The sequence below is a fragment of the Heloderma suspectum genome, chromosome 1 (genome assembly GCF_057233095.1).
Source record: "Heloderma suspectum isolate Gila_16-S chromosome 1, 16-S_ref, whole genome shotgun sequence".
Classification (NCBI taxonomy): domain Eukaryota; kingdom Metazoa; phylum Chordata; class Lepidosauria; order Squamata; family Helodermatidae; genus Heloderma; species Heloderma suspectum.
This window is the reverse complement of record NC_139458.1, coordinates 119992994-120019066: the sequence shown is the minus strand read 5'-3', so window position 1 is coordinate 120019066 and position 26073 is coordinate 119992994. Positions and strand designations below refer to the sequence as shown.

The window sequence follows — 26073 nt, the reverse complement described above, 5'->3', positions numbered from 1 at the left end:
AAGAGATAGTCACCTGTAGTCATGCTTAAGCCTATTGAATTTAGATTGTGGATGATATATGGAATTCCAGGTTAGAAGGAATGGCCTGGAGCATAGCTATGTCCCTATGAAAGCCATGGCTGATTTGTTCTATTAATATTCTATTAATTTCAAGGATCTAGTCATGTCAACTACCTTTAACTAGATTGGAGCCTGTTAGAACCAATGGGGCAGCATGCATTATTGTGATTTAAAGTACAGAAGTTTGCATGAAACTAGTGATGTAGAGATTATGGGTTGGATCAGAGTTGCCCATCTGCAAAAAGAAGGGTCCTTCCTTTTACAGAGGGAACTGGGATCCAGCAAAGGATCCCCACTGGAGGGTGATTGAGAAGTGATTTTCACCAATTTCTCTTTCTCCCTGCAACTCCCAGCCCTACCTCCCACACTGTTTCAGATGGTCTCCCAACCCTCCAGATTTCAGAGACATAGAGGGCTGCATGGGGAGTGGGGGAATTGGAAAAAAATGCCACAAACTGGAGCATCCAGTTTGTGGGCTCTGGCTCTGTGTAACTCTGGATCCAACCCAGTATGTGTCAGATGCGGCTGACAATAAATGCAGTACAGAAAAAAAAAACTAGTGGATTTTCTTGTCCTGAAATGGTGGTGTGTTACTGACGTTTTCCTGTAGACCGAAGAAATCCAAGCTGAGCAAGGTATTACAGTACTGCATAAACTCTGAGGTATTTAAGGCCTGACAAGAACAAAGAATTCTGCTAGGATTTGAAAGGGTTCATCTAGTCCAATATTCTGTTTCCAACTGTCAACAACCCTCCTCTGTTGTTTGTCCACCCACAACTAGTATTCAGAAGTACCTCTAAATACAAAGATTCCATTCAGCTGTCATGGCTAATATCACTGACAAATTCCTGGAGGGTAGTCTAACTCCCAGTTTACTACAAAATAAAAACAATTAACCGCTCACTTGTTTCCAGTCTGTTGTGGGACACCACTGACATTCATCCAAATACGCTAGTTACCCCTGATGGCAGTGTTTAATATGAGCCTTCCTGCCACTTATCAGCTCTTTCAATTATCCGGACAGTGTGGCTGACACCTGGGCCATGTGAAGCAATGACTCTTTGTAAAATGTGCTTTGGCTCATGGTAGGGATACATAAAACATCAGAAATTCAGTACTCTTAACATTTTTGAAGCCAACTATTTAACTGAAAAAGACAATAAGCTTTTGGGGATTGCATGGCACACAATTCTATCCAAATCTTTTGTCATCTGATTTTATTTATAAGCTAAAACAAAGGGATGAGTACCACATAAAATTAAAGGACAGCATGCCATTAAGGCTATAAATAATTGTGAGGCCACAAACAAAACACAGAAGGGACTTTTTATCATTTGTATTAGGTGAACCTCAATCAAGGATCACAACCTGTATTTAAGCTGCTGTCTGGATATGTGCCAATGGGTCATACTGTTTCAAGTAACCTGTCAAGGGCCTTCTTCTGGGAGCTAATGTTGACTCTCTGTACAGTCTGCTGTATGAGTTATAAGAATTAAACCATGGATATCAGTCCATTATACATGTGTCGCCTGTTGGTAACACCTGCTATCACCCAAATAGGAATGTATTAAGCATAGTTGCAGCTGTCTGTGGCTCTTCTTCCAATGGGCCACCATGAGCTGTAGAACAGAATCCTAGAACTACAGAAAGTAAATTCAGCCTGTGAATCAGAACTGCATCACCATATTCCTTTGAGGATCGTAAAACCACAGAGCACTGAATGACTTCAAGGTGAGAGTTCGAGACACCGAGGAGGAGAGAAAAAAGAGCAAAAACCAATTAGGATGATGAAACAAAAAAAGGAAGCATAGGCCCAGGTCATAAGGTCATAGGCTGGTTCTGTGAAAAGCCTGCATGCATTGTCTCCCTGGCTATGGGTAGCCAGTTGTGAGTACTTGCTGCTATGTAGAAGATTCAGATTTTGGCATATTTTGGCAGTTGCTCAAATTGTGGCATTTGTGATGGTGTGATTAAAAAAGACTACTGCATGTGGCAGCATATACCAGTAGTTCATCAAAGGGAGGGAGAAAACCTACGCTAGCTTTTTGAGCACCCACTTGAAAAGCCATGGGCAAGTAGGAAATGATTCTCTAATTATGTGCAATATACAGTGCGAAAGGGTCACTCAAGAAAGGATAGTTGTTATTTTAAAAAAATAGCCTCTAAAAAGAGAATCTACTCCACTTGAAGGTCAAAATCGCAAGGGGATTGTGTGCCAGAATTTTCTTCCCTAACTTTTGTACAGGGAGCACTTGTACAAACACATTTTATTTTATACAAAACACTTAAGTTTCTTGAAACCCTGTATAAATAATTATGATCTTACAGAGAAATTACCAATTTCTTGGAAATTAAAATGGTTACATTTTTTCAGTAATAAAACAGCTTTGAAAGTAGCCATCTCCTTTTCTGTTCCAGAGGCACAAACATCAGAAATAGTATGCTCATAAAGGAATGCAATGTTTTGGTCATCTTTTTTCACCAACTTACATGCTTTGCCACTTGTGGAATGCTTCCACTTATTTCAACAGTGTTTGAATCAAAATCCAAGTAGGAATAACTAAATAGGAAGAAAAAAATGCATTTCAGAGTCAAGTTTAAAGAATAAACTGGTTTTTGGCTGTAAAGAGCTGGATGCTTCTTTTTGTGCTAAAATGGCAGAGAATGTAGATAGCCATGTTGCTCTTAGCCAAGTTCACAGCCAAACAAAGGCATGAAGTAGAAAATAATTATTCTTCAAGATACCAGCTTGGTGCTTCCATGAAATATCCACATCTATAATACATGCCTTTTACCTTCATGTAATTATACCCAGCATTGTAACATTAATGAGTATTTTAGCTTAAACTCAGAATACAGCCTTTAAGAACTGCTGTTTCAAAGACACTGATGATTTTGAAAGAAATCTTTTACAGCAAGAGGTTGGCTGCTTTGCCCAGGAAAAGACAATGATAGGTCTTTGCTAATTCTGAAAATATTTTCATCATCTAAAGAGCTCATTTTCATAGCTCACAGAGAGATTAACGCAACTGGCATATTATGAAAGGAAAGAGGACAAAAGTATCCTCTTTGCAGCAGACTTACAGGGGATGTATCCAGCTGACACACCACATTCAGTTAGCAACAATAAAGATGGCTCAATCAATACACTTCAAGCACAGTATTTCTGTTGAAGGGTTCTTATGTTGGCATTCTTAGGCATTTGTAAACAGAAGACATTCATCGCTTCCCATTACTCCCTGCTGCAATTATACTTTTTTTTTAATGTGCAGAATTTCTTGAAATCAGATCACAGGTGGTTGCTTTTCATTTGGTCTCAAATACCTAATAGACTGTCAGAACTCAGCAACAAAGAGCTCATTCAATCCTCAGCCCTAACTTTCCTGCTCTCCATAGTTGGCACTTTTAGGAAAATATTGTCATATGCTAAGGGTCTTGTGCCTCTCGTTTAGACCCGCTCAGAACATCTCCAAGGAGCAAACTTCCACTTTACACCCACTGGCAATTGAGATTGTCAGCATCAAGAACTTTTACCCAAAAGAAAATGGGGGGAGTGCTCCTCTTAACTTTTCCTCAACAATGTGTCTTCTGGATGATGATACAAAAAATATTCAATTTAAACATGAAGTAGGGGAAGGGCAGAGTTTCCAAGGCACAAACAACAGCCAGGCAGCCAAAATCACACTGAAGTCAAAAAACAGATTTCATAGAAGAAAAGCAGGATGATATCCTGTTCTCTACTTAGGTCTAGTGACAAAACTAGAATATTTTTATAGACCTTTCTCTCAGTAAAAATCCACAACTTTAAAAACCTGTATTTTGTGCCTTTGAAAGTCTTCACACTGAATTAGGATTTTACGTTTATATGAATTCCTACTATTAGAAACAGAGATGAAAATGAACTTCATTTCCCAATTTATTTTTAGTTTGTGATCCCTTCCCCCCCCCCCATTCCCTCCCAAAAGTATGGTATAAAGTTGAGGCACAAGTGGTTAAGCGTGAGACTGGACATGATTCGATCCAGCAGCTGCTTCCTGTACGGGTATGTTTCCCGGTGGTAAAGGTTGACTGCTTCCTGCTGGATGATTTTGAGTGCTTGCAACTGGCTGTGCCCCAGCTGTAACATAAAACATGAAAAACAAATGTTAGCTCTGTTAAAGAATCCTCTAGTAATCCAGGTCTTAAGAGTCTGTTTTTATTTAGATTACGTTTGAGAAAAATGCATTGGAGGAAAAGCACACACAACTTGATTCAGCAAAAATGCCTTTCCATATGAATTCATTGTTCAATATGGAAAGTACAGCAAGAAAAACCTCTCAAAGTTAGGGTGAATATAAATATACCATTGGATCTGGATCTTCTGTATACTCAGTGGCTGCTGTGGCCAGGAGTGCCTTTGCCCAGCATCAGCTGGTGCGCCACGTACACCCCTTCCTGGAGAAGATAGATCTAGCCATAGTGCTATCCCTATACTTATACCTGGCAAATATTTCCAAAACTCAATGCTTTGTTTCGTAAATTCTTTTGGGGTTCCTCTCCACCAAGAATATCTTTAAAAAGGATGCAACTTCCTATTAATGAAGGCGGGTTTGGTTTTCTGGATCTAGCTATGTACCATCGGACCTATTTGCTGACCTCTACTAAATTTTGGTCTTTCCCACTCAAATTAGATTTTCCTCTGTGGTCAGTATTGGAATCTTCTTGTCTGCAGCCTCTCTTTAAATGGATGGCATTAGGTTCTCAGCATATTAAGGTAGACAGAGCTCCTCCCACAATTTTGGCAGTTAGGGAAGTCTGGCGTATGATGTCACGCCAATTACAGTTTGATCCAGATTTAAGAATTGGCAAGAAAATGTTTTTATGGCGGACCTGGACAGGTAAGATGATCTTTACTTTAGATCAATTAGTGGGGGTTGATGATGAGTTTTTGGTATTTTCAGTTTTGTGAGATCAATTTGATCTGCCGGCTTCAGTGGAATGGCAGTATTTGCAATTGAAACATTTGTTGGTATCTAGATTTGGTCCTGCTGCTTTTACTGCCTCAGAGTCTCCTTCGCTATTGGAAATACTTACTGAAGCAGATCAGATGTATCGACCTACAATTCATGTTTATACACATTTATTATCAATGAATAAATATGACACAAGTGGTTTACAGCAGGAATGGAACAATTGGAACATCCTATTTTTCTTAATTAATGGACTGCCGTTTTGGGGTCTCTGTCGGACATTTCAATGGAACTTCAGTTACGCCTTATTCAGCAGAAGCTTTTGTTTTGGGTCTATTGGATGCCACAACGTCTTTTTAGTAAAGACTTGTCAAATTTGGCTAATTGTTGGAGGTGTAATGCAGCCAAAGCTTCTTTTATTCATAGGTTTTGGAAATGCCCAATGGCTACCTCCTTTTGGGAGGAAGTCACTGTATGGATAAATTTCGTATTGGAAAGCTCTTTAATAATTACTGATGTAAATGTTCTCTTAAATTACTTGCCTGCTTCTTGGAACATAACACATTGTCAGCGTAAATGGATTTTTCACGCCCTTTTGGTTGCGAAAAGACTGATACTACGATACTGGAAAGAAAGCTTACCGCCTATAATGCAATGGACTTAAGATTTAACACTAGCAACATTTGAAAGAGTGGTATATAGGTATAACTTGCAAATGGACTTATATGCTGATATTTGGTCTGCTTTTACCAAAGTTTATGTGTAACCTTTTTTTTTTCTCCCCCTCCCCCCCGAATATTGTAATGTTAGAAACTAGGGATTTTGAATATGTTGTTGGTATTTTTATTTCACTTTCTTTTCTTTTTCTTTTTAGGTTTTGTAATGTTTTCCAGTTTGTTTTGTAAAAAAATTCACAATAAAAGATTAATTAAAAAAAGAAAAGATCTAGCCATAGTGACACATACCTTAGTCGCTACCCATTTCATTTACTGCATCATGCTCTATGTGGGGCTGCACTTGAAGAGTGTTTGGGAACTGCAACTACTGCAAAATGCTGCAGGGCAGACTGCTTTCTGGTTTGCATTTTATAGACCATTTTATATCAATTGCACTGGGTTCAGATTTGTTTCCAGGCTGACGCTTACCTAGAAAGCCATAAATGGCTTAGGACAAGGATCTATGAAAGACAAACTTCTCCAATACGATCTTCCTCTAAGGCCCAGAATAGGTTAGGCTGGTAGAATGCAGGACAAGGTCTTTTCTGTAGCAGCACTTTGACTATGGAATTCCCTCCCAAGGGAGGTTAGACTGATGCTGTCTCTGCTTAGTCTCAGGCAGGCAGTAAAAACATTTTTAGTCCATTTGGCTTTTAATGGTTTTTAATATGAGATCGAAGTTCTGCAATCTTTTGGTTTTGAAATAGTTCTGTTTTAATCTGGTTGATGTTTTAAATTTGTTTTAATGTTGTGCGTTCCAGTTCATAAATAGTTTTATAAATAAATAAAATACATTATTTGAGTGGAGAACATACTGCAGCTCCACATTCATCCCTTTTTGATCAGAGTTACATCTTTCTTCAGGGAATCAAGCTAAGAGGCAACTAATTCTTCCTATATCTGGCAGAAGTCAGCTACGGAGAAGTCTGATCCACTGGCCCTCATGACGGTGACAAAACCAATTTTCTCTCCCTGCCCAAAGCAGTATTTAAAGTAGAAAGAACCTGGGGTCAACTATTTTTTTAAAGGAGCTGGATAAACAGTTAACAGCATAAACATGTCAGTCACCTCTTTTTCTTTTCTTTTTTTCAAGCTAAAAGTGTGATTAGATTTATTTATTTATTTTAAAATGTTCAAGCCCTCACAAGGCAGCTTACAATGAAAATGGGAGACAAAAGAATGGAACACATATAGTAAAATCAACAAAATCTAGGGGGCCAACAATAAGATCAATAAAAAGCTTGATGGAATTTTTTAAAAATTTAGAGACTGCTTAAAAATCACAAGAGAGGGGGACAAGTGCAGTTCTCACGAGACAATTCCACAGATGTGGGGCCACCACTGAAAAGGACCAGTTCCTGGTACTAATCAATCCAAATGATTTTAGTGGTGGGTCAGAGGGCAGGGACTCTGAGGCTGATCTTCAGGTCTGGGCAGGTTCATATCAGTATAAGTGGTTCCTGCTGGATTTGGAGCCAGATACGTATATTAAAGGAGCAAAAGCAGGAGAAAGCAGAGCTACCACCCACAACTGATTCCTGCACGTAGGTATGTCTCTAATGTATGCACTGTTAATGACTGCAATGGGGAACAAGGAAGGAGGTTGTATGCAGGACTTTATAGGTCCAAACCAGTACCCTGAAAAGTACTTAGGGCGCCAAAAGAAGATAGCAACAGACTGTTAATATGTTGTGGCCCAGAAGTTGCCATATTTTGCACCAAATGTAAACACTGAAGTGATTAATGGGACTGAAACTTTGGGCTCACAGAGTGGTATGACTAATCTTTAAACAGCTTTCTCCCAGTAGAGCTTTGCTCCCAGGCAGGAAATACAACTTGTCTAAATTTGTTGTCTGTCAAAGTTCTTCATTTGAATAACGCCAGTTACAGAATACAGTTTTCGGTACATATGAGATTGTTTTGTGAGTGAATGTGGCTAGACACACAACAAAATATCCATTTCAAATATATATGATACTGAATGACGATTTGAAATATTTTTTACATTCTTTTTTTAAAACCCTACTCGTAAAAGAGAGTGACATGGAAAGAACACATTTTCAGAGTAATGTTATCAGCAGCTGCTGATTCACTGCTGAGACAGGAATATTACATGGAAGGAGACGTCAATTAAAGTCAAAAGACGACAAGTGGCAATAGCGATACTTTATCACATTTGTAAGTTTGCATAATTGCTTCTTTGGGAAATACATTGATCTCAAATTTAAACCTAGGAACAAGTTTCCTAATCATTTTTTTAAGAGAAAGATCTCTTTGAATAATTTGATTTATATGCCTCGACTCTCACAAATCTAACATGTAATTCTTTTTCCCAAACCAAGGTTTGGGGTAGAAAGAAAGTGAATACCTAGCAGTTTTCATTTTCTGGGTTCGGACAATCACGGGGCGAGAAGAAGCCATCGTGGCTTCTCCCCCGCAACCTCGCACGTGCCACACACGCAACTGTAATTTGTAGAATTACCCATGTTGGAGTACAGGTTGCTGTGTCATCCGAACAGGGGAGGGTGGGGGCTTCATACCCACCCTACAACCTACGATGTGCAGGAGGAGTTATAGGGTGGTCATTGGAAGGACAGATACTGAAGCTGAAGCTCAAATATTTTGACCACCTAATGCGAAGAGAAAACTCTCTGGAAAAGACCCTGATGCTGGGAAAGACTGAAGGCAAAAGGAGAAGGGGACAGCAGAGGATGAGATGGCTAGATAGTATCACTGATGCAATGAATATGGACTTGAGCATGCTCCGGGAGAGAGCGCAGGACAGGAAGGCCTGGCGTGCTATGGTCCATAGGATCACGAAGAGTCGGATACAACTGAACGACTGAACAACAACAACAACAACAAAGGAACCCCCACTGAGCCACACGTCAGTTTGGACAACACAGCAACCCATGCTGCAGCGCAGATAATTATGCAAATTATGGTCACTTGCGCAGCATGCACAGGGGTGGGTGGAGAAGCCACGATGGCTTGTTTTACTCCCATGATTGTCCAAACACCCCCATAGTCTCTCCTGTAATTATAGCCATGGAGTTCACATTCTGTGCAGGTTTAATGGATGGATTAGGGACTATTTTCAGAGATTGAGAGGTGGTCTTTTTTAATGTTGATATTACTTTGGCCCCAGTTTTATTTTTCTGTCAATTTAATGTGCAGTTTAATCTTTAAAAATGCAAACTGCATCAGTTGAGGGGTGCTTGATAATTACGGGGATCAGAGCAGGCATGGAAGGGAATTTAACCCTTTCCTACTTCCGACTGTCTGGAGGAAAAACTCTCTTCTGAAACTTGTATTTGCTTTGGAGGAATTGGCACCAATAAGTGTTTCCCTCCAAAGTAAATATTAGCTTCAGAACAGAGATATTCCTGTTATTTTGCCCTAAGCTTTCAACCAACACAGGAATCAATTGTGCCAGATCTTGTTAAATGCCAGGCAGAGCAATCCTATGGTCCCTGGGAGAATGTCCCAGGGATCATAGGCTTTTTTGGAGTCCCCTACCCGAGGCCATAGACGTTGCTACAGCCTGTGGAAAGAACTGCAGTGGCTGCTTCCTGAGGTCACAAATGCAACTTCAGGGAAAGGAAAAGGGGCATTCTGGTGGGCAGGGTGGGGAGAAGCCAGGATTTGCCCCAGCAGCATGACTGCTCTAGGCGGGCTCAGAAACCTGTCTAGAGGATAGCATCAAAAAGGAGGATGGAGAGGCAAAAATCACCTCTGCTGCTCCTCCCACCTTGTTGGCAGCAGCCAGGCAGGGCATAGAATACTCAGAAGCCTCCGAGATTGGAGACCTCCTTCTAACAGGAGTATAATCCATAAAACTGCACTCTTAATATGTTTTTTGCACAGGATGGCAATATTAATTAGTATTTAAATATTTATTGGGCTCAATTAGTTCATGACATCCTGTTCTATGATTATCCATTATCCTGATCTGCACCCCAATTAAATTTAAATACTCTGTTTTCAATGAGATAATTAAAAACATGTAACAAGACTATGTATCAGTCCTTGATTCTATATCAGGTTACCTTCTGCACACTGTAAACAGTTTTCAGAAAGTGCTTCCCACAGAGAAAGTGCTTCCCTTCTCTATCCCACAGAGATAGCGCTGATAACAATTTCAGTTAGATTGGTTAAAAATTTGGCAATAAACACTGTGGTTGTGTTCGCACATAACAGCAAGCCAGGAACCCTGGTTTACTAAACCACGACATGGATGAGTAGGGTGTTCACTCCCCACTCACACGAGCAGGTAAAGAAACCAGAAAGGCTTTATGTGACATCTGTACCCAGGATTGTGGTAAGTGCGCCCAAATAAGACAGGATTGTAAACCAACTTTAAACCAGAGTTTGTTGTTGATTTTCAAACTGTGGTTTGTTTGGTACAGTTAACAGTAATCCTAGGTTCAGTAATCACACAAAGCAATCTTAGTCCTGGTTTGTTTACCTGCTCATGTGAAGCAGGGAGTGAACATTCATATATTGGTTCATTAAGCCAGGACTCCTGGCTTATTATTATGTCTGAACATGGCCATATGGTCATTGCCAAGAAGCCATTTGTACAAAATGTCAGACCAGTAATATAATCAACATAATGTGAATATAATATTCACATAACTGTCAACAAGACTGACTACAGTTTTTTCTGTGATGATGCACTAAACAGAAAGATCAGCTTTACTCCCAGAATCCAAAATTAAGTTCCCATGTTTGGTAGTTAGGGATGGGGGTAGTCCCTTCACTTGGAAAACTTAATGGAACAAAATAACACATATCCATAGTTCTAGAGTAATTTTGCAGAATATAACTATTCAGAGAACAAACGTGTTTAAAATACTTGCTTATTGTTCTATGTAAGATATTATAGCTTCATTTTCAATAGTATCCAATTGGTTTTACTACTATGGAAATGCAATTCTTTTCTTTATATATTCTTTCTTTCTTTCTTTATTTATTTATTTATTTATTTATTTATTTATTTAATTTCTATACCGCCCAATAGCCGAATGTGATATATTTTCACATGCTCACACACTCACACACACACACACACACACACACTTGCCCATTGCATGTCTAAGGTTTTTTTTAACTTACAGTTGCTAACAGACATATTTGAAATTTGTATAAAACTTGTTCCCCATTTTATACTTAAGCGTTATAAATTCTCTCTTTTGAATTGTTTGACAAGGGAAGTGTATGGAAAAAAGCCAGTCTGGGCTTCCAAATGTCAGAGATCTTACATTCCAGTTTAGCAGGTTGGCAGACTCTCCCCTTTATTTGCAGAAGAATGTCCAGTGCCAAGCTACTCATTTGGTTCTGCATCACACTGTGAGCATAAATAGTTTCCTCATGAGTAAAGAACATCATTAATGACAAGTTTAGTAATCAGAAGTGAGGTGTAAGGGTCTTGTCCATCCTGCGACTGACTCTCACCTTGTACAAATGCATCTAAGCATGGAATAGCAAGTTACTGTTGCACATGCTGCGCATCCCAAATAACCCAACAGCCTTCCCTGACCAAAATCAATATCAAGCTTATTTTTGAAGCATTACAGACTTGATGGATACCATCTGCAGGAATAAGCTCTCCTCTGCTTGTTGAGTTAAATATTTGCCTGTTCATTTGTACTTTTAAAGAACATCCTGTGATGAAGTAAGAACAGTGCCTGTTTGTGTTAAGGGGAACGCTTGAAGACGAAACATACAAACGGTGGGGGCTGTGTGAGAAAGAACAATTTACTTACGTGGTTGGAATTTCAGTTCTCCATTTGGTCCCGAGGGAGGATGTCCTTGCTGTAACTTCTTCTTTTCCATTTGTTGAACAGCCTGTTGGACAGTCAAATATATATGTGGAATGCAATAGAAAATATGTAAACCAACGTGTACCAGAATTTTATTTCATACAACAGAACTGGATGCTATCTCTAAATCTCTAAGTGGCAACATACACACAGTTCTACTGTATCACAGTTGTGGCTGTAGCAAAATACCTTTCTAGGTTAGGAGGACAACCACAAGTTTCAGACAATCATTAGAGTGAGTAAACGGGGTTTCTGATCACATAATTCAGAGCAACACAGAACCACTGCAGGATGTTCAATGAGCCCAGCAAGAGAGAGTCTGGAATAGCCCAAATGTAGGACAACAGAAGGCAACATCCAACAAGGAGAAATATAAAACAGAACAGAGTAAGGATTTTAGATTCTTCTAGTAAAACAGCACAGTTCAAAACATGGTGAGTTTACTGCTCTTTTAAATAAACACTATTTCACATTTAATGAGGGTGCTTCCAGATGAGGCTTTTGTGGCACCATCCTCCTGACTCATGCACAGAATTTCACAGGGAGCAGGTCTAGACATTGTCATCATCTTCCACTCATAATCCTCCTGTGTTTTTCCACCACTTACAGCAGAAAATCTCTTACAGAAAAAAAGATAGAATTGGTGGACAATGCCTTCTGATTCATAGCGCTAATAACCCTCTGGTCTGGAAGCCCCCTAAATTTATTCTTTTGGGGATAAACTGCACTTAAATAGCAAGGAGTACATACGAAGCTGCTTTATCTCAAGTCAGACCATCTAGCTCAGTATTGCTTACTCTGACTGGCAGCAACTCTCCAGGGTCTAAGGCAAAGATCTTTCCCAGCCATACTACCCATGATCCTTTTAAATGGAGAAGCCAAGAACTGAACCTTCTGCATGCAGACCAGGTGCTCTACCATGGAGATATGGCACTCTGACCAGTACTAGGACGTCTGGTGCTTCCCAGCAGAAGACCCAGCTAATATACTTGCCAAAGACAGAACAACTGTGATGACATGTCCCTTTCTTAATTAAAATACAAGAAAATTATTTAAAAAACAAACAAACATAGGAAATGTTGCAACTGTTCCAGCAGTACCTGTTCGAGTTCTTGTCTCTGAGCCTGAAGGTGATCTTGCTGCCTCTGTAGCTCTTCTTTCTTTTTCTGAAGTTCTAATGCCTGCTTCTGCAGTTCATTTTCTTGCTGGGAAATGTGACTTTCAAATTCCTTCAGATCGTCTTCAGTGAAGAGCTGCTGTTGGTCCAAGGTCTTAAAGACAAAAACAAACCTTAAACCCCTCAAAGACAACTCAACGGGGGGGGGGGGGGAGAGATTAAGAAGTAATCATCAAGTAATTATAAAGACTCATATAGCTAAAAGATGTGGTATGCTTGATGACGATTTGAAGTTTGGAGAAAGGGAAACGCTTTTTTTTGTCATGTGTACACAGCCAAATTCTTACGAGGAGGAGAAAGGTTTCTCAAGACTGCCCCTCCTGTCCCACTAACTTCGTATTCCTGCTCATTGTTCATGTAAAATGCACATCCCTAGACAGTAGCTTGGACAGTAATATTAATGCTTCAGTCTCATAACTGGACAAATGAAGAATATCTCCAGTCTGCAGATTCACCTAGCAGACTCCACTTTTCCTTACAAATGGATCAAGTGGGGACCTTTTGCTAGCAGAAGACACTGTCCCTGAGGAACATCTCTACTGGAGGAGCAACTCCTCCAAAACAGATGATTGGCCACTGTCAAATCAGAAACCATTGACCATTTGTTCAATAGTGCTCTGACAATGCAGGAGCAGTAGGCACAGAACTTTAGGTGCTTGGATGTGTTTTCCCCCATCTTATTGCATGCACAAGCTTGGGTCCCAAAGTCATGGAAACCTGCTTTTGCATATGGACTGTTCTCAATTACATTCAGGATTTAGGGGGAAAGGGCACAAATCTTCATTCAAAGAATTCTGCAGCCGAAACGTCTGTGCTTATTCTATTTCAGATCCCAAATCTCTGCAAAAACAGTAAGATTGTCCCACAAAGTGGATTGTACACAGTGTCCTTGGACTCACTGTTCAGATTTTATTTTGATAAAGTTTCTAATAATGACACACTGATAAACATAACAAAGGAGGCAGGGAGAAAATCAAAAGTTCAAGACAAACAGGCTACTTGCTCTTTTGGTCACGGTTGCAGTATGTTCTACTTGAAGAAGGTTATTATTACCTCCCAGCTGTCTGGCTCCAAAAACTCCCTTTTCTCTGTAGCTTTTATGAACTCGTCCAAAGTCACTAACCGGTCCTTGTTAGTGTCAACCTTTTAAAAGAGATGAAAGCAGATATACATGTTATGGGTAACTGAACTTGTTTAAAAAAATGAGCTGGCATATTTTGGTATTACAGAAGCTCCTGACTACATACTGAGAAATGTAGCCTTGAATTCTAAAAGGGAAACACTGCTTAAATTCCACACATTTCTGAAGGCAAAATGGCAACTGAAAATTAAGACTTCAGTTTGGCCAAATGCATTTTCAAAAACATCACTTGTAGCACAATCCAACACACTTTACTTACTGGTAAGTCCCACTGTGTTCAAAGGGGCTTGCTTCTAGGTAAATGTGCACATAACTTGCACATTGCTCTTGACAATTCTTCAAATGCATAAAGTGGATTCCCCACTATAAACGTTCGAAAATATGTTATAAAATGCTATAAAATGCTGAGCAGCTAAGCTCGGTAATACCAATACCTAGGGGGCAGTGCACACATTAGTCTCACCACAAGTGATGCTGCCAGAAATACTCTTTTGGTAGTGAGTGATCCTCATCCTGGTTGTAATATTTAGAACTAAGTATCACAGTAATTCCCCTTCATGGATCACTGCCTTGTTGTGGCAAAGGGGCTTGCGTAACTCAGTGAAGCCATAAGCTATGCCGTGCAGGGCCACCCAAGACGGACAGGTCATGGTGGAGAGTTCTGACAAAATGTGGTCCACTGGAGAAGGAAATGGCAACCCACTCCAGTATTCTTGCCAAGAAAACCCCATGGAACGTATCACAAGGCTAAAAGAGATGACGCCAGAAGATGAGCCCCTCAGGTTGGAAGGTGTCCAATATACTACTGGGGAAGAGCAGAGGGAATTTCCAAGTAGCACCGGAAAGAGTGAAGCGGCTGGGCCAAAGCCGAAAGGACACTCAGCTGTGGATGTGTCTGGTGGTGAAAAGAAAGTCCAATGCTGTAAAGAACAATATTGTTTAGGAACCTAGAATGTAAGATCAATGAATCAAGGTAAGCTTGAGGTGGTCAAACATGAGATGGCAAGATTGAACATCGACATCTTGGGAATCAGCGAAATAAAATGGACAAGCATGGGCGAATTTAATTCAGGTGACCATCTTATCTACTACTGTGGGCAAGAATCCCTTAGAAAAAATGGAGCAGCACTCATAGTCAACAAAAGAGTGGGAAAAGCAGTACTGGGGTACAATCTCAAAAATGATAGAATGATCTCAGTACGAATCCAAGGCAAACCATTCCACATCACAGTAATTCAAGTCTATGCCCCAACCACTGAAGCCGAAGAAGCTGAGGTTGATCGGTTCTATGAAGACCTCCAACACCTTCTAGAACTAACACCAAAAAAAGATGTCCTCTTCATCATAGGGGATTGGAATGCTAAAGTAGGAAGTCAAGAAATCACCGGGATAACAGGCAAGCATGGCCTTGGTGTACAAAATGAAGCAGGACAAAGGCTAATAGAGTTTTGCCAAGAGAACACGCTGATCATAGCAAACACTCTTTTCCAACAGCACAAGAGGTGACTCTACACATGGACATCACCAGATGGTCAATATCAAAACCAGATTGATTATGTACTTTGCAGCCAAAGATGGGGAAGCTCTATACAGTCAGTAAAAACAAGACCTGGAGCTGACTGTGGCTCAGATAATGAGCTACTTATTGCAAAATCTCGGCTTAAATTGAAGAACGTAGGGAAAACCACTAAACCGTTCAGGTATGACCTAAATCATATCCCTTATGAATATACAGTGGAGGTGACGAATAAATTTCAGGGATTAGACCTGATAGACAGAGTGCCTGAGGAATATGGACGGAGGTCCGTCACATTGTTCAGGAGGCAGCAACTCAATCCATCCCAAAGAAAAAGAAAAAGAAATGCAAAAAAGCAAAAGGGCTGTCTGATGAGGTTTTACAAGTAGCTGAGGAAAGAAGGGAAGCAAAAAGCAAGGGAGAAAGGGGAAGATATACCCAACTGAATGCAGATTTCCAGAGAATAGCAAGGAGAGACAAGAAGGCCTTCTTAAATGAACAATGCAAAGATATCGAAGAAAACAATAGAATGGGAAAGACTAGAGATCTCTTCAAGAAAATTGGAGATCTCAAGAGAACGTTTTGTGCAAAGACGGGCATGATAAAGGACAAAGAAGGCAGGGACCTCACAGAAGCAGATGAGATTAAGAAGAGGTGGAAAGAATACACAGAAGAACTATACAGGAAAGATCTTAATGTTCCTGATAGCCATGATAGTGCTGTTACGGAACTTGAGCCGGACATCCTAGAGAGTGAAGTCAAGTGAGCCTTAGGAAGCATTGCTAACAACAAAGCTAGTGGAGATGACAGCATTCCAGCTGAGCTATTTAAGATGATGCTGTTAAAGTGCTGCACTCAATATGCCAACACATTTGGAACACTCAACAATGGCCACAAGACTGGAAAAGGTCAGTTTACATTCCAATGCCAAAGAAGGGCAACGCCAAAGAGTGTTCAAACTACCGTACAATTGCGCTCATTTCACATGCCAGCAAGGTGATGCTCAAAATCCTACAAGCTAGGCTTCAGCAGCATGTGAACCGAGAACTACCGGAAGTACAAGCTGGGTTTAGAAGAGGCAGAGGAACTAGAGATCAAATCGCCAACATTCGATGCATCATGGAGAAAGCAAGAGAATTCCAGAAAAACGTCTATTTCTGCTTCATTGACTACGCTAAAACCTTTGATTGTGTGGATCACAACAAACTGTGGCAAATTCTTAAAGAGATGGGAGTACCAGACCACCTTACCTGTCTCCTGAGAAACCTGTACGAGGGTCAAGAAGCAACAGTAAGAACCGGACATGGAACAACCGATTGGTTCAAAATTGGGAAAGGAGTACGACAAGGCTGTATGTTGTCGCCCTGCTTACTTAACTTATATGCAGAGTACATCATGAGAAACGCCGGGTTGGATGAATCACAGGTCAGAATTAAGATTGCCGGGAGAATTATCAACAACCTCAGATACGCAGACGATGCCACCCTAATGGCAGAAAGCGAAGAGGATCTAAAGAGCCTCTTGTTGAGGGTGAAAGTTGAGAGTGCAAAAGCTGGTTTGAAACTCAACATTAAAAAACGAAGATCATGGCATCTGGCCCCATCACTTCCTGGCATATGGAAGGGGAAGAAATGGAAGCAGTGACAGATGTTATTTTCTTGGGCTCCAAGATCACCGCAGACGGTGACTGTAGCCATGAAATTAAAAGACGCTTGCTCCTTGGGAGGAAAGCTATGGCAAACCTAGACAGCATAGTAAAGAGCAGAGACATCACCTTGCTGACAAAGGTTCGTATAATCAAAGCTATGGTTTTCCCAGTTGCAACGTATGGCTGTGAGAGCTGGACTATAAGGAAGGCTGAGTGCCGAAAAATCGATGCTTTCACACTGTGGTGCTGGAGAAGACTCTTATGAGTCCCCTGGACTACAAGGAGGTCAAATCAGTCCATCCTAAAGGAAATCAACCCTGACTGCTCATTGGAAGGACAGATGCTGAAGCTGAAGCTCAAATATTTTGGCCACCTAATGCGAAGAGAAAACTCCCTGGAAAAGTCACTGATGCTGGGAAAGATTGAAGGGAAAAGGAGAAGGGGACGGCAGAGGATGAGATGGCTAGATATCATCACTGATGCAATGAATATGGACTTGAGCACACTCCGGGAGAGAGCGGAGGACAGGAAGGCCTGGCGTGCTATGGTCCATGGGGTCACGAAGAGTCGGACACGACTGAACAACTGAACAACAACAACAACATCACAGTAATTCCCACCATCATGAATGTGAGAATCCAAGCTCCCAGAAGCTGCAAGGAACATAAGAGCAGTGATATAGAGACTCCCATCATGGTAGTGATCTATATGGTTAAGTAGTCCTAAACATGATGGCCAGGATTGGGATCATTCACACAAGGAGATGTTTTTGGTAGCATAATTGTAGCAAGTATAACATGTTTTCTCATCTTTCTTCAAAACAAGCCCATTGGAAAATTTGCTGGAAAAACACAGACTTAGCATAACTTTTTGCTTTTAGAGCAGTAGAAAATCAATAATGGCAACCCAACGGTAGCCAGAACAGTGTCCTCATCAAGAAACTAGAAACCTAGCCTAGATTCACACAGCATGCTTTTTCCCATGATTTTTTGTGTCATCATGTGTTATTCACTATATTATTGTAGCAGGTATCCATCAACAGCAAGGGCATCTTAGCTTTTCCTATAAAAATTCTCGAGCAAGCATTTCCAGAAACACATTCTGGCTTTGAAATGTTAAGTATTATCACTACTGAAATGTATACTTAATACATGTATCCCACTTGCAGTATAATGGAACATATTTAGGTCTCTAAATTTCACTGAGTGTCTGTTCACACAACAGGCGTAACAGGGGGATTCTCATGCTGCTTTTAAAAAGTCACGTTTCCCCCCTTTCTTTCTTAGTGTGTGTGCATTCAGTGCACGCAGAGGCAATGCCCTAGGACACTCCAAATAATGGGAAGTCTGTATGCACCTTCCATGTCCCTATCCAATCCTGCCTCTCAGTTTGGAGTGTGCATAACTCTACCAAGCAGATGTGGAGGCCAAGACAGAATGTAGAAGGAAGGCACAGACCTCCCATTCCTTGCAATGGCCCATTGTGCGCCAAGAAAGTCAGAGGAACAGAGTTCTGTCATAGCCTATGAGGATCACTACACACATGGGCCTTATACCCTCATGTGGGAAAGGATCATACCCAATAGGCCTTACTCCGATGTAAGCAATCCTGACTGCTCTCACAGTACATATTTTGCGTGAATAAATATAATGTGTGAATCAGTGGATCATGGAGATCATCAGCAACAATTGTCATAATCAGAGCAGAAGTGCCATTATGATTACAGGAACTGCAGTCAGCCATATCAACAACTGGCCTTGTCAACATGTTACATTTGCCTGCATACCTAATGATAGTTGGCATTTACTCGTAAATACGAACACACACACACCCAACAACAACCATTGTGTGGACTGGCTGGACATTCTATTGGAATATGTGTGGTAACTGCAGAATTTTGCCAACAATTATTTGTATAAATAGCGATGCTTAGACCTCACCTCATTCATGACATGTTCTCTCATTCGTAGCCTCTCTTCTTCCATTTCTACCATATCATCCTCTTCATTTTTGGGATCATAGACTTTCTCTAGCTAAAATAGAGTCAGAGTCAGTCAAAAAACTTAAGGAATGTGTTTCTTTGGAACAGATTATTCATACCTGTTATTGTTAAGCTATGAAATATGATTAATATATTTGACTTTTACTTTTATACTATAGAAAAAAAATTACTCCTTTCTATGCAAATAAGCACTATATATCTATATCCAACAATTAGTCTGTGATTCCCTTACCCATGTATTGAATTGATGGGGGGGGGTGCTTATCCTCTTCAGATGGGACTAGTAGATCAACCTTCTAAATTTTGAAATTGCCAGAAAATTTAGGCATCGATCCTCTGTGCAAAGACACAGCATATACGTATGCAAAGCCTGCTTGAATTCATAGGCCTATTAGGATGTGCACATTTTACATAGGATGTGATGTGCACATTTTACATAGCTAATCTCAGCCTGGCTGTGAAATCAATGCCCAGGTACTTTGCATCAGTTCTTGGCAGTATGCTTTGTATCTCTGTCCTTGCGATACCCCACATACAAAGACTGTTCAGTAGTACAGTACTACTGAATGTAATCATTCCTGAAGAAAAGAATTCATAAGCTATTCTTTGATTATACTGACTGTAAATATCAGAAACATGGTGAATGATTACCAGTGATGCTTAACATTTTTATGACATTTACCATAACATATATTGTATACTGTCCTTAATTTTCTCTCTACCTCTGCTGTGCTACTTCCTTGCTCCAAAGTATACTGCTGTTCCTTAGGTAATGTACATTGTCTTTTATATATTTAGTTTTAAGCACCTCTTTGATGGTACAAAGAAATAGTAGTATTGTTGTCATTTTTTATATACAGAGACAGAATCTTAAGGAAGAGTTTCAGTGTGATATATATACCCATTAAACAGGCTTAGGACACCAGCTGCCCATACCTAGACCATCCATGCTCATGTGATGTGCCTTAAGGGACTAGAATGGTTCTGAAATATTCCAGTTACACATATTTACCTCTTTAGTAAACAAGGCTTCTAATTCCTGCTCATCCAGAAAACTATCACTATTGACATCTACAAAAAACAACAAGGCATGTAAACATAGATTGCAGAAAAATTAGTACATTCATACACAGCAGATCTAATCCACAGATACAATCCTAACTTGATTAACATCTGTATCTAATGTAATACTGGGCAGAGCATGGTACTGAGATTTTTCTGTTTAACAACTGGCCAGACCTTCGCCTGATCATTTCTGTTTGATTTTTAAATTCCAGTTAGAAAAATCTGTATACTCTCTTTTCTTTAGCAAAGAAAACCTAGAGGCTTTGAAAGTCATGCTCTCCAAATTTCCCTTCTCTAATAATGAGACTGTATACCTAGAAAATGGTCAAAAAAACCTTAATAAATGAGTAATATTTCAACAAAATTCAAAATTTACAGTGCTGTGACAATCGTGGTGGAGGAAAGGGGGACATAAGAGTTAGGCTTGGTGCACAGAGATATATTGCCTCTATTTATCTTCCTCCCCTGGGTAAGATTCCACTTTGCTAGTATTATACAAACATTATACAAAGATCAAAATGGCAGGCCAAATTGTATGGCAAACATTACTTTCCAAAACACTCCCATGTAAGTAACTGATCCCAATCTTCTAACTGGCTTGATGAGCAGTGCCAAGTAAAGAATAAATGGAAACATTTGGTGTCTTTGGATTCTTAATTTTATGCTAGTTTACCATCCATTCCTAATAAGACTGTTCCTGACAAATTGTCTAGACTGCGCATCATTGGTTAGCCACATCAAAAAGGAAATTCAAAAAAAGATTTCCATAGCAAGGGACAGAGATTCATAGTCTAGGAAATTATTCAACCAATTCTGCAGTGGATAGTTGTATGGTTTTCCCTTTAGGTTTTGCGTGGATTTTTGAGAAAATCATAAAAGCATCTCCTACATAGGACAGTAATTTTATATACTCATAAACTAAGCTGAAAAGTCAAACACCTAATTCTGAACCTTAGAACAGGCGCTGGCTTTGAAGAGGCCTGGCCATTTAAAACAAGGTCAAGGTACACAGCACAATTCTAAACATGTCTACTTGGAAGGGAGTCCCGCTTTTTTCAATTTGACTTTCTACCAAGTGCGCGTGCATAGGGTTATCTATCTACTTATCAAGAATCACCTCTGGTCTAATCAAAACAATGTGTTTTATCCCACTACAGGTGTTAATGTACCTAGCAATGCTAACATGTTTGCGTTATCATCAACAACACTGTTGCGAATGGTCACTGTGCTTATTTTGTATGCATTTAAGCTTTAACATAACGGTTTATATATTTTTCTCTACACTTATCTGTATCAGTACATATTTTAGTATTTGGGGCTGGAATGTCCATTTTATCATCCTCTCTGGCTTTTATTAATTCTAACATTTATTGTTATACTGTTTTTATCTTGTTAGCTGCTTTGAGAGGATTTGTACATAGGAAGCTGCCTTATAACGAGTCAGGCTACTGGACCATCTAGACCAGTATTATCAACACTGACAGGTAGTGGCTCTCCAGGGTTCCAGGCAGGATTCCTTCCTAGCCCTACCAGGAGATGCTAGGGATCAAACCTGGGACTTTCTGCATGTGAAGCATATGCTTTATGGCCCCTCCCCTACATAGCCTAAAAGGCAGCTTAAAATTATTTTAAATAAAAAATACAGATTCTTGCAAACTAAGGGTAACATTTCATGCATCTCATGAAGTGGACTCTAGCCCACAAAAGCATATGCCATAACAAATGCGTGGGAATAGCAATCCTACAGCCCCTAGACAGCATCTTGGGGGAGCCATAGGATAGTTCAGATTTCTAGATCCAAGGTCGGAGACAGTGCTCCAACCTCAGACCCAGGAGTCCGAGATCCCCATCCCCTTGCCCTCGCAGCTGGCATGGACAGAACTGCGCCAGCTGCCTTTTCTAGGTAGCAAAGGTGACCTGAGAGAGGAGGGAAAGGGGGAAGTTCTGTGGACTGGGAAGGCCAGCTTACAAAAAATCCTCTGGCCTCCCCAGCCTCCTTCCCTCCTGCTCTGCAGAGCCCCAGCTAGACGGGTGAAAAACCAATCTAGCAAAAATGCAGAGCAGGAGGAGCCCAGAGGTGAAGATTGCCTGAACTCCTCCTGCTCTGCATAGGATGCCTGTCAGCCTCCAAATTCAGAGGCTGACAGGCATCCCAATAGGACTGCCCTCTAAGTCTTTAAAGTGCCACAAGACCCTTTATTGTCATGTGATGATGGTATTCCTTAGTAAAAGGCAATGCAAGAGTACCACTGAAGTTTGTTAATATTTACACTATATCTTATGATTCTTACCATGCAACTTGAAAAAGGTCTTTGGATCAAATTCATTAGGGTCCAGGCCATCTGCCTCTTCCCACACCTCTTTCAATTGGTCTTTGCTTCCCTGTAAGTTGATCATGAAGAGAAAATGATTACACACGCATTTCTTACAATTACATTCTGCTAAACCATATTACCTGTCTAAGATGGGCTTCAAAATCTTGCTAAGTGTTTTTCACATACTAACACACATAGAATTGGGTTCAGAGTTCTGTTGAGTGGGGCTCCCACCAGAGGAAAAGAGGGGAGGTGATTTTCACCTAATTCCTCCTTTCCGTTGCAGCGTCTTCTACTTTCCAAAACTCTGCCCCAGAAGTTTGAGGGATCCTCTGGAACAATGTGGGAGGTGGCACAGGGGAAGAAGGAATAGGCAGAAATCACTTCTTTCCTCCAGCTGGAACCTTCACTGGACCTCAGTCCCTCATGCAAAAAGAATGAGCCCTTCCATTCATGGAAAGGCAGGTCTGGATCCAACTCATATAGATTTAATCCAAAGTCCACTAAAGTTAAAGGTAGTCTGATATACATTAGTGTCAGCACATTCAGTATGAACTCCTACATTCTCATCAGAGGATGATAAAAAAATTTAACTGATTTCTGTTCTGAGGGCGGATGGAATTCAGGGTAGGTGCAATTCAGTCCGCCTCCAGTGCTCAGAGAAAAAGTTGTTCTGAAGATTGCAGTCCAATCATGTAAGCAGAGAGGTTTTTGAAGGAAGCACAGAATCCTAGCCCCATCTGGAAAATGTCATGATTAGTCAAGAAGTGGCTGGTGAGAGTCAATTTTGATCTAACTAGTCTCGGTGAAGTCAATGACAACAACCACCACTGAGTTCAAAAGCGAAACCAATTTTAAGTGGATTTTAAAACTATATTCCTATGTTATTCTTTATTCTCCATTTAACATTTAAACAAATACACATTCACTATATGGTATAGATACAAACTTCTTCCTTACAGGATGGTTAACTTTGGGGTGATCACCATGCTTTTTCTTCATTTCCTCATACTTGGCTTCCTCTTGGTGTCTCTTTTCTTCATCCAGTGTTTTTAAATATTCTCTTCTTTCGTGTTCTTTCAACATCTCATATTTCTTAAATTCCTCATGACGGGTCTTGTCATAGTTTTCTAAGTCACTTGTGGCCTGCAATAAAAAACCAAATAAGGATGTGGTGCTTTCTGCAACAAGGCCAAACACTGCACCATTTAACACAAATGACTCCTTTCAGCCAAACATAATCTTCATGTATGTCTGCCCCAGCACTTTTCCTCCAGGATGTGTCCTAAGACATAAGCCCTGATCAGGTGTTCTAAAATTGAGTATAGTAAACATGCAAGGAGGAGGAATGCACTAGCCCTGCCCCCTCCATCTCCATCACCCTCTACATGTGGCGGCTGACCTTCTGATGCGGATTCCAAATCATGTGGAGAGTCGTCACAGATTGAGGAGGCTCTCTGCTTCAGAAAGTTGTCTCCACATAAAGAGGGCAACAGAAATAGAGATGGAGCAGGGCAGGCTACCACACTCCCCCTCCTTGCATGTTTACTATACTCCATTTTAAAACACCTGAACAGGGCTATACTGAACAGCTGATACAGTACATCATCTTTCCCTCCAATTTACTTATGAGAAAAGCAGAAATGAAATGATTTAGAAAGATTAAAGTCTGTCCCAGGTAAGATGTCACTAATAAGCGGTCCAATTGGTGAGGTCTGCATATAGAATATATATGGCTATATATATAAAATAACTTAACTTCCTGGATTTTCTGTGCCAAAATTATGAGTCAGATTCTCAGAGCTGATTCTTAGATTTTGTGGGGCCCTTGCACAACTGTCAATCCTATCTAAATATAAAGATATTTCCAAAGGTTAAACCAATATACATCCAACCTTCGCCCTCTCCCCTTCCCACCCCACCATGGTCACCACTGCTATTGATCAGGCATTACCTTTATCTAGTGAGCTAAGCCACCCAACACTCATTTTTTAAAAGTAATTAGCACCTCTATGTCTACAAGCATGCAGTCAGTTTTGATTTCTCCCTTGACACCTTAGTAGGCCCCTACAAGGCTGGGAGTCTTTGGTGGCTGTTCAGCTGCCCAGTTCTTCATATCGGACAAAAAGATTCTGACCTCAGGTGAGTACTATTGCATACTGGCGGTTAAAAACCTTTTCTTCTGAATGAATATTTCCACTGCTGAAAATGCAACATTCTCTCTCAATAAACTGCTCAGGAACTGTGAAAGGTGTTAACTGAATGAGAAACATACTGGTACTAAATTTCTCTGAAGTTACAACTGTGCAGAACTCTGAGCACTGCAACCTAAAACTTCCATTATGTTATGGAGAGAAGTTACTGCTAAATTATATTTATCAGGAATTATGAGGTGATCTACACATTCAGAAAAGGTATGTGGTGCAGCCTTCTTGGGGCTGTACCACTTCAAACAACACATGTTTGCATTCTCTCTCTCTCTCTCTCTCTCTCTCTCTCACCTCTCTGCATACAATCTAGGCTAGACCTCTTCTTCCTATGAGGCTACCTTTCCATGGGTAGGAAGGCATATACTTCAGAAGACTGTGTACCACATGTTTTATTCTGAACACATAGATTAGCTATCATAAGAACATGTGAAGAGCCATACTGGATCTGACAAAGGATCCATCTAGGCCAGCATTCTGTTCACACAGTAGCCAAAACTGTCCATGGGAAACCCACAAGCAGGACATGAGTAAACAGCACTCTCCTGCCCATGTTTCCCAGCAACTGGTGTACATAGGCATAGTCTGCCCCTGATACTCAGAGGCATATTAAAGCATAACACATATCAGATAAAGCTAAAAGCAAGGATGGGCTGAGTTACTATAATCCAGGGATAAGTAACCTGCGCCCTTCAGAAGTTTTGGACTACAGCTCCCATTAGCCCCAGCCAGCATGGCCAATGGTCAGGGATTATGAGAGTTGCGGTCCAAAACATGTGGAGGGCACTAGATTGTGTCCTCCACATTTAAGGGATTCCAGTAGCTGCCACTGCATCCCAGCATTCTCTCATCTAAAAGCACTACCCAGCAGGTAGCAGCCTGCAGGAAGGAGTCAAAGGGTGCCAGGCAGTGCCCTAGCTGTATTCAGAGCCAATGCCCTCATAAACTGGCACTGATTCTACATAATTTTTTCTTGGTATACTGCTGTCAATCTCCTGTAGCCCTTTTCTCAGCAGCTCTTTGCATTTACCTTTAGATTTCACATCAGGTTTGCGCCAATGTTTTCATTTTTTTCCAAAGAGCACCTCAGCCTTCTGCTATTGTACTCTTCTTTATAATCTTCAAGCAAGGCCCTGTCTGCTCCCTTCATGTTTCTGCATTCCAGATTTCCCCCTCTGTACACTCTGGCTCAATTTCTGTCGTTCTAATCCTGCTTCTGTCTGTCTCTCTATACTGGTCCCCACCATTGTTAATTCCTCCTAAAGAGAAAACTCAGCAGCATTTTCTCAATCTTCCACTTTCCTTATTAAGGAAAGCGTGTGGCCTTTTACTAATAACACAAACTCTAGGCTGCAAAGTCTTCCTGTGGAAATTTCACTCAGCTATGAGCTCACTAGGGGGAGCTAAGAAGTCACTATTTAGCCTATAGCAGTACCGTAGGAGAAGAATAAG

At 40.6% G+C, this 26073-nt stretch overlaps 1 protein-coding gene across 2 annotated transcripts in view; it reads right to left on the bottom strand.

Moving 5' to 3' along the window:
* Positions 1–1197: 1197 nt before the first annotated feature.
* NUCB2 (nucleobindin 2) overlaps positions 1198–26073 on the bottom strand; it is a 54500-nt gene continuing 29624 nt past the window's right edge. The window contains exons 6-14 of one of the 2 annotated variants that reach the window (XR_014791470.1): positions 23375–23560; positions 22391–22481; positions 20047–20105; positions 18973–19065; positions 13781–13870; positions 12651–12821; positions 11494–11575; positions 2551–4177; positions 1198–1784 (exon numbers count right to left, since the gene is read on the bottom strand). Coding sequence is in view for 1 of the 2 variants with exons in the window: in XM_084855039.1 (XP_084711165.1) it covers positions 4053–4177; positions 11494–11575; positions 12651–12821; positions 13781–13870; positions 18973–19065; positions 20047–20105; positions 22391–22481; positions 23375–23560 (897 nt within the window). In the remaining variant the exon portion in view is untranslated. Of the gene's footprint in view, positions 4178–11493; positions 11576–12650; positions 12822–13780; positions 13871–18972; positions 19066–20046; positions 20106–22390; positions 22482–23374; positions 23561–26073 lie in introns of both variants that reach the window. The other variant, XM_084855039.1, reaches the window with a different exon arrangement.